Source organism: Erpetoichthys calabaricus, chromosome 4, assembly GCF_900747795.2.
Source record: "Erpetoichthys calabaricus chromosome 4, fErpCal1.3, whole genome shotgun sequence".
In the NCBI taxonomy this organism is placed as follows: Eukaryota; Metazoa; Chordata; class Cladistia; order Polypteriformes; family Polypteridae; genus Erpetoichthys; species Erpetoichthys calabaricus.
Window position 1 is genome coordinate 190,288,542 of NC_041397.2, and position 15,628 is coordinate 190,304,169.

The following is a 15,628-nucleotide window of genomic DNA, read 5'->3' on the forward strand; positions in this document are numbered from 1 at the left end:
ATTATCTACTTAACTGGCAGGGCTCCACAGACCCCATAGTGCCTCACACATATATTTACAATCTATGAACATCACACATAAAAAATGCACCAGGGGTTTTGTCTCCCTAGGAGATTTTAGCCAGTAGTTATTTGTACATTAATACATGCACATTAGTACAGCAACAGATGAAAATAAATATAATGTCAGATTTTAGTTCAAACCGTACTCCAATACAGTAAAGACACGAAATGAATTCATCAAGACTAAAGTGGCAAAATGAAATTAAAGTTAAAAAAAAAGCTAACATTTAATTTGAATTATTTAGCAGACCTCCAAATATACCAAATTATTTTCTTTTAAAAAAGAGGCATCTCATAGGGCCAAACTAAAAATCTCTTTTAAATTACACCAAAGATCCTTTGTTGAACCAAGGCTACCAAAAACTCACATAAAGGTCTGCTAAAGCTGGAAAATGGCAAGAACAGAACCATTAAAATACCGTACATTAAAGACTGACATGTTTATAGGGTGAATGGCACATTCTGGCATACTGTTCTCATGCAGTCTGTATCACTTTGTAAGTATTTACTCTTGGAAATATACTTGAACCCTGTTTTGCAGCCTTTTATATGCAATATTGTTTCCACATATACAGTTAGGTCCATAAGTATTTGGACAGAGACAACTTTTTTCTAATTTTGGTTCTGTACATTACCACAATGAATTTTAAATGAAACAACTCAGATGCAGTTGAAGTGCAGACTTTCAGCTTTAATTCAGTGGGGTGAACAAACTAAAGCATTTTTTTAACACAATACAGTTGTACAGAACCAAAATTAGAAAAAAAGTTGTCTCTGTCCAAATATTTATGGACCTAACTGTAGCAAAAGCGTTCAGCTACAGTAAGCCACTCTAATATCCTTCAGAAGATTAAATGACTTTCACGTTCTGAAAGTGCCTACTCAATTAAATGACAGTAACAGTTTGTCTCTAATTTATTACAAAATGACGCAGTGTATTTGCATGACATTTTCATTGACATCTTCAGCGATCAGCTGTTTATTTGCTTTTCCTAGCTGTCACACAAAATAAGGCAGTGGACCTGCACATACATTTTACAAGGAATGGCATTAGAGGCCAGCCTATATGAGCCATCAGCTCCAAAGTGTGGAAATAAACAGAAACACCTCCAGTATACCCGACAGCACCTTCTCTCTCCTGCCAATACAGATAATCTTATACTCTAACAAATTCAGTAGTGAAGGCATTTATACAGCAACATCTAGTGACATGCAGTGGAATTCCAAACTGTCTATGGTCATGTAATGTTATGTTTCAGCTAGTGTTCAGTTATATTTTTTTGTTTAAGTTTGATTCATTTGTTTATGTTAATTACTCATTTTTCATTAGTTTTGTGTATTATTGTACTTCTGTACGTCCATTTGTTTACTATGTTCCACATGTTTTGTGGATGGTTCCCCAAGAGGCAGGAACACTGAGGCATTGGTGAGTGGATGCTGCTTCTCTCCTAATATGACATCAGAGCAGGATCATATTTGTATATGAAATCGAAGAGCGGGGAGGTTGGAGCTGGTGGGGCTCAATCTCTGTCAATGGACTTCAACGCTGTAAAGGCTGAGAACACACAGTCCCTTTTGGTACATTGTATGCGCTGGGCATTAGTGAGTTCCCTGAGATTATTGCTTTGGTTTGTTGTTGATTCTCTGGATATTTTGATCTCTTTGCTGTTTCTCATCCTTTCTTTATATTTGTGTTTTTGGGACTTGTTCACCAGTGGATTGTCTATTGTGCTAAGGCAACTTCTGGGCCTTTTGCGCTCCTTATAACATGTGTGCTACTTTTTTATTAGAACATTTTTGAAAATAAAACTTAATAAAGATTCTTCGTTTGCCCCTTTGTCATACAAGCCAAGCACTGACAGACCATTCTGTTGGGTTGGTTTTTTGCAACAGCTTTTTGAGACTATGTGTGAAGGAACTCCAAAGTCCATTACACATAAGTTTGAATATGCAAGTGGTAAAAAAAGCAAACAATATAAATGAGAAAGATGAACAGTAGGCATTAAAGAGCCTACCATTCACTTGAAATACAACAAACCAGCAAATGAATAAAATTTATACATTACAATATGTAAATACAATTATATGAAAAATATATAACCTGCATTCCAGAACAGATTGTAGCAGGTGCCACATGTGCTAATGTTCCTTTGTTAGTTTGCGTCTCCTTAAGGAGTACCTCAGGAAATCGGTTACTGAGGGTTCACCGAAAATGGGGAACTACACCTTTAAGGGGAAGACACAGCACGGACAGGACGGTTGGGCTGAAGACAATTTAGCCCGGAAAGGAAGGGAAAGAGACATCAAGCAGTGAAGCAAGGAGCAGTAGCACATTAACACTAAGAATCCACATGCAAGCCACCTGCTGGAAAAAGGTTTTGTTTTACTTAGGGTTGCAAGGGAGGCACGTCTTGAAGATCAACTTTTTTTTTTAGTTTCACTGGAGTGATTGACTGTTGGACCAGTTGGACAGAACATTTATGTTATTGGCATCAGCTGACGACGTATTCCATTGGGCTTCCGGCATTTCACCATCCTCTTGAACTATAATGACAATAAACCAATGTGTGATGATTTGTGGGAATCTGGTTTATCTCTAGTGAGATGCATCTCAGACCCTAATTTGTGAATGTTTGTCTTTAATTCTTGTTATGTACTTGTTGTTTGGGGAAGTACGTTTAAACTGTTTTGTCTGTTAATATGCAAATATACTTTTTTTTTCCTTTCATTGCTTTAATTCTTTTTATCATATGCTGATCTGGGGCATGTGGTGAATGAGTCAAATAGAATGAACATTGGTCACGTAACCCTGAAAGATTTCTATAAAGTGCTGCAGCCCTGGGCTTAGTTGTTCTCCTGGGATGGCGGTAAAGATTAGTGGTGGCCCGTATGGGGACTGACTAGTATACATCCGCTATCTCCTTTCATGCACTTTCACCGCCATAGTTCAGATGTCTTCTGAGGATTTGGCATAGGAGGCTTCCAGCTCAAGAGAGGGGTCAGAGAGAGTTGTTGTGCAGGATGAGCACATCACGGTCAGGGCGCACGAAATGGCGGGTGAAGCAGCAAACCTGCTGGATTCTTTATACATATCTACACTCCAAGGTGCAAAAAGGTGAAGACATCTTGTTGCCATGATGATGTCATGAAAAAATAAAAATACAATTTTATCACATCCTGCAAATGTGTTCAAAACATTAAAAAAATTTTAAAGAGAAAATCATGTTCCAAAACAAATAACGTAATAAATGTATTCATAAATATTCTTAATGACAGGCTTGGCCTTAAAATGCAATTAAAGAAGTATTTCCTCCACTTTTTTAGACCATCTCTTAACTACAACTTGTTATTTGTACTTTGATACTGCACTATAAAGGTCTTTTATGAAAACTGACAACAATGAGTGGAGTGAACAGAAAAGCCACTGTTTGTAGCCATAACAGTGGAAAAAATGGTCTATTCTAATTGTTTATAATAGTTACTGGGATTTGTTCATTTCACATTTAGTTTAAATAATTTTATGTACCAAAGCCTACCAGATAGATAAGAAAAAATATATTATACAGATCATGTTTTTTTCATGATTTTATTTTCTTTACCTGCCATGGACAATGTCCTTTTGGGCAAACTGTTCCACCAACTATTCGTCCTCGTGTGTCGTCCTTTACTTCATCTGGATTTGATGTTTCAAGTGGGATCTTCCCACAGGGATACTTTACTGTTGGAATAAAAAAAAATTCTTTCAGGCTTAATTTTGAATTGAATCATTTAATATATTGATGCTGGTACGTTTAAGATTTGCACACAAAAAGGAATGAAACGAATGCTGTAAAACAGATTGAGGTTGGTCTTGTGTATTAGGAATGGATTCCAATCTTATCTTTATATATGCTATGCTACCATGGCTGTTCATTTGTCTGTCCAGGATTTTAAATCACCTGTAGCTCACAAACCGTTTGACCTATAGACCTGAAATTTGGTACACATATACTACGTGACGTCTACTATCCACTTTTGGGGTGATGATTGACTTCCAAGGTCATTCCTGTTTTTATTTTTATTCTATTTTATTGTAGAATCAACTCTTGGCAGCGGCCAGCAGGGCAGCCATGCAGCGTATGCGTACAGGCGCTTTTCTCATCCCTACCACCTTCGCCTTCACTTCCCCTACCTCCTCATATCTTAAATCATTATTGAGGCAGATTGAACACTTAAGTGCTACTTTAAGTGAAAAGTTAAAGAAAATGTACCAAGTAATTGCAACACAAACACTGACTTAATCAGTTTTAACGCGAAAAGATGCCGACAAAAATAGAGAAGAAGCGGGCTGCTGGCGTGGAGAAAAGAAGAGCTGCTCAGGAAGCAGCAAGTACATCAACCTCTGAGAAAACGAATGATAAACGTACAGAGAAAGAGTATGAAAACTATGAAGTCAAGTGTATTCACTACACGTTATGGTGCAGTGCACCGTTACTAGTTATGAATAAATGCATAAACTATTAATTGAGTCATGTCATTTTCTAACCTTCTTAATCAAGGCCAGGGTTGTGGGGGGTACTGGAGCCTATATCAGTTAGCACAGGGTGCAAGGCAGGAACAAACCCAGGACAGGTACCAGTTCATCGCAGGGCAAACACACACACACCAAACACATACTAGAGCCAAATTAGTGTCACCATTTTACCTAACTTGCATGCGTTTAGACAGAGCTCTGAGAGGAAACCCACACAGACATGTGAGAATATGCAAACTCCATGCAGGCATAACCAGGGACACAAACCCTGGTCCCCTTACCGTGAAGCAGCAGCACTACCACTGTGCCACCATGTTGCCCCCTATTGATAGTGTCCATTTCAAATTACAAATATGGAAAGGGCTGGGGGAGACAAATTGGGGGAGTGCTGGGATAGGGGCAAGTTACTTCTTATTTATCCTTTTTACTCCAACAACTAAGGCTGGGTTTATACTTCACGTGATATGACGCATGCTGCAGTGGACGCTCCTGCTGCTCAAGCGTTTTACTGTTTATACTCACGCGCATACTTTACAGAAGTCTGGAAGAATCCACCAGGTGGCAGTGCGAGATATCATCACGGTAAGAATAGGTTTGGCTTCGCTGTGTTGTGAATTGCCTGGAACCCCCATTAAATTCCAATGACACCTTACAGCAATATCTCTGAAAACGATGTTTAATGATTAAATCCATCAATCCAGGGATGTGTCCATTGCATAAGCTCATTGCAAGGTGAATACAAGCACACACATAAACTAGCGTCATTTTAGTGTCACCACATCTGCATATCTTTGGAAGGAAACCGGAGCACACTGTGGAAACCCAAAAGGAAAACATGCAAACTCCAGGCAGAGAATACCAGCGACGTGACTCCCTGCGAGACAGCAGTGCTAATGCTCCGCCACCGTGTCACCCCCATGTGTGTAATTATTAACAGTATTCATTATTTAAACGAAATTAACGATTTATTTGCAAAATGTAACATACATACTTCAATGCATTTCATCATGAAAGTGATATCAAGTATAAATCTTAGGAATCTAAATGTGCAGAGAGTTGGAATATCGTACATTTAATGTGTTCTGTGTGGTGATCTATTGCTGTTTGGCGCTGATGTCAGGTCCAGAGGAAGCCATAGAAAAAAAAAGACGGCACAGAAGATGATATGTGAGACTTTTAAAATGTATTGTGTCTTTACGATCGGGAATATGCGACGGTTGAATATAAAAGCACCACGAATGCATCTGTATGTCGGCATTTTGTTTCACCACATTGAACCATTCATCAAACATCGAAGCACGCACACCAATCTCGTAGGATCCGCAAAGTGGCTTTCTGTCACATGTAGATAGTAAACAGAGATTCTGATGTCACATTCCAACTTTTAGCACACTGCAACCGACTTTTTGCTAGTATTGCAACACACACACGCGTCAAGTTAATTTCTGAGGACCTGCTCAGAGGATGAACACTGGGAACGCGTGGCAACCATGATGTGGGTGCGTACGCGTTCTGACCTTGAAGTTTAAATGAGCCCTAAGTGTCAACATAATAATATATATATAATATATATGATATATATGATATTTGGAATTATTCATTTTATGACCTGTATAGTACATTTCGGAAAACATTGTGGGACGGATGCAACATTATTCATATTCATTCGCATAACATCTTGCGGTTGTAATCAGTGACCGCGTGTTTTTTATTTATTTTTCCCCGATCTTGCTAGTCCCCACATGTTGCTGTATGGTGCTGTTTCTTTTATACTCCAGGACATGCAGAGGAAAGAATAGTACAGAGAGGTCAGTTCAGCGCTATATGCAATCATCAAATTCAAATGTTAACAGGTCTCACACACGCAAGGACCGTCCTTCCTACATTTACGACATGTGTACCTGTTGCAATGTACACACTTTTCTCTATGTTTTGGTTCCTATTACACACGTGAAAGAAAGAGACAAATATATTTGACATTTTGAAGAAATAATTTTATGACCTGAATAGTACCAATCAGAAAACATCATCTCACTAATGCAATATTATTTGAAAACGAACAGCGTCAGATCAGGTGTGAATTTATGCTGGCACTGTTACTTAGAGTCAGATCAGGAGGGGTAGAGCGTGATCGTGTTTCAGAGAAAAAAACTGAAAAAAGCTAACTTTTACACATACCATAAATTTATACCCAATGTCCCATATATTTGTCTCTTCCTTTTTTTTCTCCGTGCTGCATTGACATTGTGCACCAGAAGGCGTGAGTTTATTCAGTGCAAGCAGGAACACACGGGTGGCTGGTTGCTGTGTACTATAACAAGTTTGACCTGGCGGAGATCAACGCACATGTACTGTGCAAGGCATGTATGGGGTCCACTGAGAAAAGAAGAGTGTTCATGGCTCATCTTGCAGAGGAACTTCGTCGTCACGTCTTACTAGAAAAGGCAATGGAAAAAGAAAAGGAGGATGCAACATCGACAAGCTTCTGTTCCAAGCCAGCCGTTATCCTCAGGAAAGTAAACTCAGTCAGTGTCAGGCGCCCCTTCAATGTAATAGGAACCACAGCATAGAGAGAAGTGTGCGCATTGCAAAAGGTACACATGTCGTAAATGTAGGAAGGATGGTCCTTGGGTGTGTGTGAACTGTTAACATTTGAATTTGATGATTGCATATAGTGCTGAACTGACTTCTCTGTGCTATTCTTTCCTCAGCATGTCCTGGAGTACAAAAGAAACAGCACCATACAGCAACATGTGGGGACTGGCAAGATCGGGGGAAAAAAAAAACACGCGGTCACTGATTACAACCGCAAGATGTTATGCGAATGAATATGAATAATATGAATTATGTTGCATCCGTCCCACAATGTTTTCCGAAACGTACTATACAGGTCATAAAATGAATAATTCCAAATATCATATATACTTATGTCTCTGTGTTTTTTTTTTTTGTCAGTGCGTCTTTGACATCATGGACCATAAGGTGCATACTAATTCAGCGTGAGCAGGAACACTCAATAAAACTGAATTTTAAAAAAATCAAGTGACGATGAGATACGAAGAAGGCAGATTCACCAGCGTTTGTGTGTCAGCTTTTATCCCTCCAGATCAGAGAATGTCCAGTTCCATTGCCTCAAAACATCACTCACATCTACAGTTATTCCCAGTTTCAGATAAAAAGTAACAGTGTCAGATCCCTAGGGCTGACCGAGAGAATAAAAGTGAAAAAAAATGCTAACTTTTACAAGTCCTATAAATGTACAGCGTCTGTTACAGACACAAACCAAATGTATGTGTTTATTGTATAATATTAACAACTAGCCAACCCGCGGCGTAGCATACGCCGCATAATTATGTATTGATGGGTGAACACTTCCTGAACGACACAGTTGTCCAAATGGGGTGGGTTTGTGGATACCACTGTGAGTGAATGAAAAGATAGACCTCTGGAGAGAGCAACATATAATTATCCATGACTGAAACCGGGATCGTCTGTGACGAAGAAGGCAACTTGATAACTTCCGGTTTGAGTGAACGCTGGCGGGACTGGTCGCCGCTGCTCGCCGGTAACTAGACTATGTGATTTTGTGGGTATTTTTTTTTTTTTTTTGCTATTTTGTTGACATCTCTGCGTGGCTGTATATGCTGTGTATGCATTTAGCTTCATCCTAACCTCCGTTTCGTTTGAAACTTACCGGCTTATTCTCTGGACGTCTGAGCTGCCTCTGGCCTCCTCACCTACAATGTGGACTGGTAGGATAATCGCCTGGTTAATGCTTGTTTGGAGTCTTCTGTCGCTCGTTATCCAACCTGCGACTGGCCTCCTCCAGTATCCAGCTCCTGAGCTTCTTCAACTGCGTCTTCTCCAGTCTGTGCCTCTGGTGTCGGTGCTGTATTTCGACCCGGACGTCATACTTCTCCCTCGTCGGAGATACATCCACCGTGGGTCTCGCCGGAGATTCCGAACGGACGTCTCGAAAGGAATTAACACTTTTTGGTCTGATTTTCGGCACCCTCCACACAACACAGATAGGAACGCTGATCATAGCGTGTTGGCCAGCTTAGCTCGGTCGACTAACACCACTGTCAAATGTGACAGCAACATTGTCAGCTTTGGTCTACTGAACATCCGCTCACTCACGAGCAAGGGACATCTCATTCAGGATCTCCTCATTGACCGTAAGTTTGACTTTCTCTGTTTAACTGAGACTTGGCAGCAACCTCAAGACTTTTCACAACTTAATGAATGCACCCCCCCCGGGGTTTGTTTACACTTGTCAACCCCGTGCCTCTGGCCATGGAGGAGGTGTCGCGATTATTTATCGCGAGAAGTGGAAAGTCCTGTCGTTGTCTGCTCCTGCTGTTAGCTCTTTTGAATCGACTGTGTGTCAACTGTCTGGCCCAGTTCCTACCATCATTGCAACTGTCTACCGTCCTCCTAAGTCAAACAACAATTTTTTGAACGATCTTGTTACCTTCCTTACTCATTTATCTGTAATTACCCCAAATATAATTCTGCTGGGGGATTTTAATGAACATCTGGACAATATCAATATCCCTCTCACTAGAGACTTTTTATCTTGCCTGGAGAGTTTTGGATACCAGCAGCACACTGATGTTCCTACTCATTGTAAAGGACATATCTTGGACCTGATCTGCTGCTCTGGTGTTGTTCCTTTTGATCTCACAGCAGATGAACTCACTATAACCGACCATTTTCTTCTTTCATTCAATGCCAAACTTACCTTTTCTGTTCCTAAGCTTCCACGTCTCATAGCCTTTCGCAACATTAAGAATATTAACTTGAATTTGCTGTTTTCTAGAATCGATTCCCAAATGGACTTTTATAATTTATCCACTCCCATAGAACTGGTCTCATATTATAACACCTGTCTTAATGGTATTCTTAATTCTCTGGCTCCGCTAAAAACCCGTTCTGTTTCTTTTTCTTTTTCTGCCCCTTGGTTTACGCCTGAACTTCGGCTTCTGAAAGCTAAGGGCAGGCAACTTGAAAGGTTGTTTAAAAAATCCGGACTCTTTGTCCACAAAGAGATGTATAAAAATCATCTTCTCTATTATAAGGATTGTATAGCTCAAACCAAGTCTAATTATTACACTCAGTTAATTACTCGTAATACAGGTAACACCAAGACTTTGTTTTCTTTACTTAATAATGTTACACAACCTCCAGACTCTTTACCATCTCACCTTTACTCAACTGCTTTCTGTAATTCTCTTATGTCTTTTTTCAACGAGAAAATCCAAAAGATACATCAGCACCTTGGTCCAGATCCTCTCTATATTCCTTCTGAACTACACTCGCCTATTCACTTTTTCTCTTCTTTCCAGCTTCCCACTTCCTCTGAAATTTCAGATTTCATCTGCAAATCCAAGTCATCTACTTGTCAGCTGGGCCCCCTGCCTACAGTTCTGGTTAAAGCCTGCCTCCCCTCTCTAGTCCCTCTCATTTCTGCCATCATTCACTCTTCTCTCACTACTGGTATTATTCCCTCATCTTTTAAAACTGCTGCTATAACCCCAATACTAAAAAAACCTGGTGCTGATCCTACTAATTTCAATAATTTTCGCCCCATTTCTAACTTGCCCTCTATCTCCAAAATTCTTGAAAAAATAGTAGCTATCCAACTTCACACCCATTTATCTCACAATAATCTATATGAAAAGTTCCAGTCTGGTTTTCGCCCCCTTCATAGTACAGAAAGCACTTGTTAAAATTACTAATGACCTCCTTATGGCTGCTGATTCTGGTCTAATCACTATTCTCATCCTCCTTGATCTGAGTGCGGCCTTTGATACTATTTGTCATACCACTCTCCTTAATAGATTATCTCTGATTGGCATTACCCACACTCCACTTGATTGGTTTAGATCCTACCTCTTAGGCCGCACTCAGTTCATACAACTTAAAACCTTCACATCCCAACCCACTGCTGTTACTTCTGGTGTGCCCCAGGGCTCTGTCCTGGGGCCTCTTCTTTTTATTATTTACCTTCTTCCCCATGGCAATATTTTTCGCAAATATAACATTAATTTTCACTGTTATGCTGATGACACCCAGCTCTACCTTGCTGGTAATCCCACCTCCTCTTTTCCACCACCCTCGCTTATTGACTGCATTGCTGAAATTAAATCCTGGTTTTCTTCGAATTTTCTTAAATTAAACAGTGACAAAACTGAGGTTCTCCTCATTGGTTCAAAATCATCATTATCCAAAACCAATAATCTTTCTCTTATTATTGATGACTTTGTTGTTTCTCCATCATCTCAGGTCAAGAGTCTGGGTGTCATCCTCGACAGTACTCTATCCTTCCATTCTCACATTAATAACATCACCCGGTCTGCTTACTTCCACCTACGTAATATTAATCGCATTCGCCCCTCCCTTACTCCTCATACTACTGCCATTCTTGTTCATAGTCTTGTCACTTCTCGGCTGGACTACTGCAATTCACTCCTCTTTGGTCTCCCGAATAAATCTCTTCATAAGCTTCAGTTAGTCCAGAATTCTGCAGCACGTATCATCACTCAAATCCCATCTATTCACCATATTACTCCGGTCTTGCAGCAGCTTCATTGGCTCCCGATTAAGTTTCGTATTGATTTTAAGATTCTACTATTAACATTTAAGGCCATCCATAACCTCGCCCCTCCATATCTGTCTGACCTTCTTCATGTTGCCATTCCATCCCGTAACCTTAGATCCTCTTCCTCCACCCATCTGACTGTCCCTCCCGCCCGTCTAACCACCATGGGGAGCAGAGCTTTCAGCCGTTCTGCTCCCAAGCTCTGGAATTCATTGCCTGCGGATCTCCAAAATATCAAATCATATTCATCCTTCAAATGTAAACTTAAAACGCATCTGTTTAAAATGGCCTTTTCTTTTTCCTCCTGATTATAATGGTTTTGTTTGGTTTTAATTTCTAGATTTTCTGATGTTTTAAGTTTTTTATAATTGTGTCTTTTATTTATTTATTTGTTTATTTATTTATTTATTTATTTATTTATTGTTGTTCGGTGTCCTTGAGTTCCCTGAAAGGCGCCTTGTATAAATAAAATGTATTATTATTATTATTATTACACTGGTGAAAGTTACTTCATTGGTAGGGATAAGTGTCAGTACTTGTAGATTAAGGTGTAGCGAGTCTTCATTGTTGACGCTTAATATAGCTTGCGTACTGAGATGTTCCGGAGTCACAGTTGAGAAACACTTTGTTAATGTCTTTTAAGCACAGGGGAAAAAATTAACATGTGAAACATCCGTAATGTAATAAGCCACCAAGAAAAGTAACATTGCAACAATGCTATCTACGACCCGATCTCTGTAAACAGAAGTGAAAACAAAATCGAGCCCGGTGCATTCTTTAACTGCCTTGTGGCGCTGTAGTAGTGCTGCTGCTTTGCAGTAAGGAGACTGTGGAAGACTGTGGTTTTGCTTCCCTGTTCCTCCCTATGAGGATAGTGCTTTGAATACTGAGAACACCGCTATATCAATGTAACGAAGTATTAACAGGAAATTGCCTTTGTGTAATAGTAAAAGGCAAATTATCCGCGACAAACAAACTGTTTTACACGCTACATACCAACCCGTGGCGTAGTATACGCCGCATAATCACGCCGCTTTTTAAATGTGTTTTAAGCAGAGGGAAAAAAAATGAACATTTGCAAAATCCGTAACGCTACTTTCAGTAAGTACAATGCACACGCGTTTAATTTGTCGGCCACTTTTTGCCAGCCGTCTTTTCTGGTTTGGGCTGCTTTTGCAGTGTTACCACTTGTGCATAGTAAATCTTGAAATCCTTCGAGTAACTAATTAACTAACTAACACCCACCCACACAGCTTGTGTGAAAAAATGCGCCCGTACTTTCATAAGTTTGTTGCAGCCTATAGTTGAGTCAGGCACAGAGCAGGTCAGCTGCTGAGAGAGTGTCTCGACTGTTGCAGGGCCTGCATCGGTGAAGCAGGTGAGACGCTAATGAAACAGAGGCACAGGGCTTATTGGTTTTTAAAGACTGCTTCCTTCATTGTGTTTCAACCTCAGTTTTAAAGGATTGTTTTAAGGATCCCATGGGATACCCCTCGCAAACTGTTTTAGACGCTGCATTCAGCAATTCACATCCGTGACAAACATGCCTGTTCTTACATGGTCCTGCCGTGTCCACCCTCGTTCTCAAAGCATACACACCGCCTGGTCATGTGCCCGCTCGCAAGAGCAACTCATGGAGACCCGCCCACCAACTCTAAGACCATGGCGTGTAAAACAGTTTGCGATGGTGGTGCATGCATCATAACCAAAAAGAATAATGAAAAGTCAACGTGGCTCAGAGGTGCATGTGGACTCCTAGCAACAGACGAAAGCGACTTATGGGGTGGTTGGTGAGTTGTTTCGTCCGGGCACATGAGCAGGCAGCGGGAATGCCTAGAGAGCGAGGGTGAACGCGGGCCGGGGAATAAGGAGTGTTGGTGGGCGGGGAAACGTTTTCCGTGTTCCTGCAGGACCATCTAAGAAGACGCATGTTTGTCACGGATGTGAATTGCTGTATGTAGCGTGTAACACAGTTTGCGATGTTGCACGTGGTCGTGCGTCGTAACCAAAAAGTCAACGTGGCTCAGAGTTGCATGTGGACTGTAACACAGACAAACAGAAATGACGGCGTGTTTTCCGAGGCGTCGCGTCCGAGTTGGTGGGCGTGGCTGTGCGAGTTTTCGTCGTATCCAATGGTCTTAGAGTTGGTGGGCATGGCTCCTTCCTGCGTGCTTTCATGGGTGTCTTGCCCGCTCTGGCGACGGCTTAGAGAATTATATATATAGATAAGAGCAGCTCACTACTTAAAATGGTAAATATAGGAGGCAGTCAGGACCGAACTGGGGACTCTTGATTACCGCTACGCCACGGAAGCTGTTGTATCGTCCTTGAACCTTTTGTGAAAGTGTTTATTTGATCTTTGGACTTCAGGTTTCACACATTATATAGTTTATGCCTACATTTTGCCATTTATTACTAAAATATGAAAAACATTTCTGTTTTAACAATGTGTGTACACAGATTATTGTAGAAACAGAACACACATGAAATGCATTTGTTCCAAATAACGATCCATTATTTCCACTCTAAAACTCCAGCACTTCACTCCCAGATAATCAAGGCATGAGCCGGGAGAACTTTGTGCACGTTCTGCGGGGGATGGAATAGCAGGCTGCTTGCTGCTTGTCTTTATCGGCACATTTATAGGACAAAAGACGCTGATGGAGAGGTGCGAGGGATTTAAGGTGGGCTGGATTTAAAAGGTTTTTCATAGGCTTTGGTAATTCTAGTGTTAAGCGGGTTTTTGAATGTTATGTTATTTTTTATCTTTAATACTTACTTTGATTTAAAACATTTTGTGCAATTTCAACCATGATAATGCTTTCAAATCTGCTTGAAAATTAACAGTAGAAAAGTATTTGCAAGTTACAATTTTATTTTACAATTTTAGTATAATAAAATTGTAAATTAGTATACCAAAAAAGTGTTTTCAATCTTTATTAAATTAACAATTTTAAATAAAGTGGAAAGAAAAAAAATCCACAAAACTCATGTAGTATTTACTGACTAGACATTATAAACATACACTTTTTTTAGGCAAATATTCAATATGAGAAATTTTCACCTGTAGGTATACATGACGTCACGTCCGCATCAAGCTTGTACCCCTCAGCACATGTGCAAACTGAGCCATTGTTGGTGTCATTGCAGAAGTGCTCACAACCTCCATTCAGGTATAGGCATTTCTGAGTATCTTCAAAAGCTACAAAAGCAAAGAGTTGAAACGTCATTAAAACATATTATAAAGTATTTGATATGCAGTAGGCATTAATGGAGTACATGACAGTATGAAGACCATAGAAAGTCTGTTCGATAAAAAAAAGAAAAGAATTAGAGAAACTATGAAAAAAGCAGACTTGCCCTCATCCCCAGCTGTAATGTATCTGGGGGTTAAGTAAAGGGATGTGAATATAAAACTGTTATGAGAACACCCATAATCTCTCAAATTTAAGCAGCAGTCGAGCCCTACTTGTGACTTTTCATGCAATCAAGCAGCTCAGGAACAAATAAAGTAAAGTGTGCAATATATCCAGGAGCCTCTAGAGGGAGGTGGGCTGAGATGGTTCTGGACTTTATCCAGCTGTACATAACCTCTGAGGTTAACTCTAGGACAAGATATAAATGGCTGCTTCCTCTCAGAGCTATTTACATTGAAGTCAGGAGGTTAGCTGGTGCAAAGGGTTATAGGTGAATGTCAGCAAACAGAGTAGATCTGGGAAATGGCAGAACAGAAAACAGAAAAGGGTCAAAACCAACAGGTCAACTCCAAAACTAGAGACAAAAAATCATGGTCAAAATTAAAGGGCAAAAAAGGTCAGAAGCAGGTGTAAGGGACGGCCAGTAGCTCAACCTGGCCAGACCGCCCAGAGACTGTAAGGATGGGGAAAGGCTGCTACTTTGGGACACTGTCTCCCCCAAAATGATAGATGGCAGCTTCCCTGGACTGTAGCGGTGCCCCAGATTCCCGCAGGGAATCAGGGTACATGGAGTTCGCTATCACAGCCCTGCTGGGTACCATGGGTTCCGCCAGGAGACACTGTGGGAAGACATTGGGTGACAAGGTTCTCACTTAGCCCAGAAGTACTAGCAAGTCACGAGGACAGAAGCCCTGAAGTACTCCCGGGCTGATCAAAAACTTGAATTCTCCATCTGACCCAGTAGTGCTGGCAGGTCACGTGGACAGAAGAGCAGAAGCACTTCCAGGTCGGGGACTATATAAAGGACTGCTGAAAATCCAGCAAGGGAGCCTGAGTTGGGAGGAGGTGGACAATGCTTTCTGGGAAGTGTGGAGGTGGAAATAAAAAGAGAGAGAAGATTTGTGCATTGTGCTTGTGTATTTGCCTATTTCTGTGACTGTGGTGCTAAGGGAGCACTGTGCAAGAAAGAACAAGGAATAAAAATGTTCTTAGTGCTTTTACCTTGTGTCCTACGAGTCTGTCTGTTGGGTTT

The 15,628-nt window shown here is 40.6% G+C and overlaps 1 protein-coding gene across 1 annotated transcript in view; it reads right to left on the bottom strand.

Annotated features, from left to right (window-relative positions):
- LOC127527447 (coagulation factor VII-like) overlaps positions 1-15,628 on the bottom strand; it is a 36,661-nt gene that overhangs the window by 7,215 nt on the left and 13,818 nt on the right. Inside the window, exons 5-6 of the mRNA XM_051926223.1 lie at positions 14,244-14,381; positions 3,662-3,780 (exon numbers count right to left, since the gene is read on the bottom strand). Of these exons, the coding sequence (XP_051782183.1) occupies positions 3,662-3,780; positions 14,244-14,381 (257 nt within the window). The remainder of the gene's footprint in view (positions 1-3,661; positions 3,781-14,243; positions 14,382-15,628) is intronic.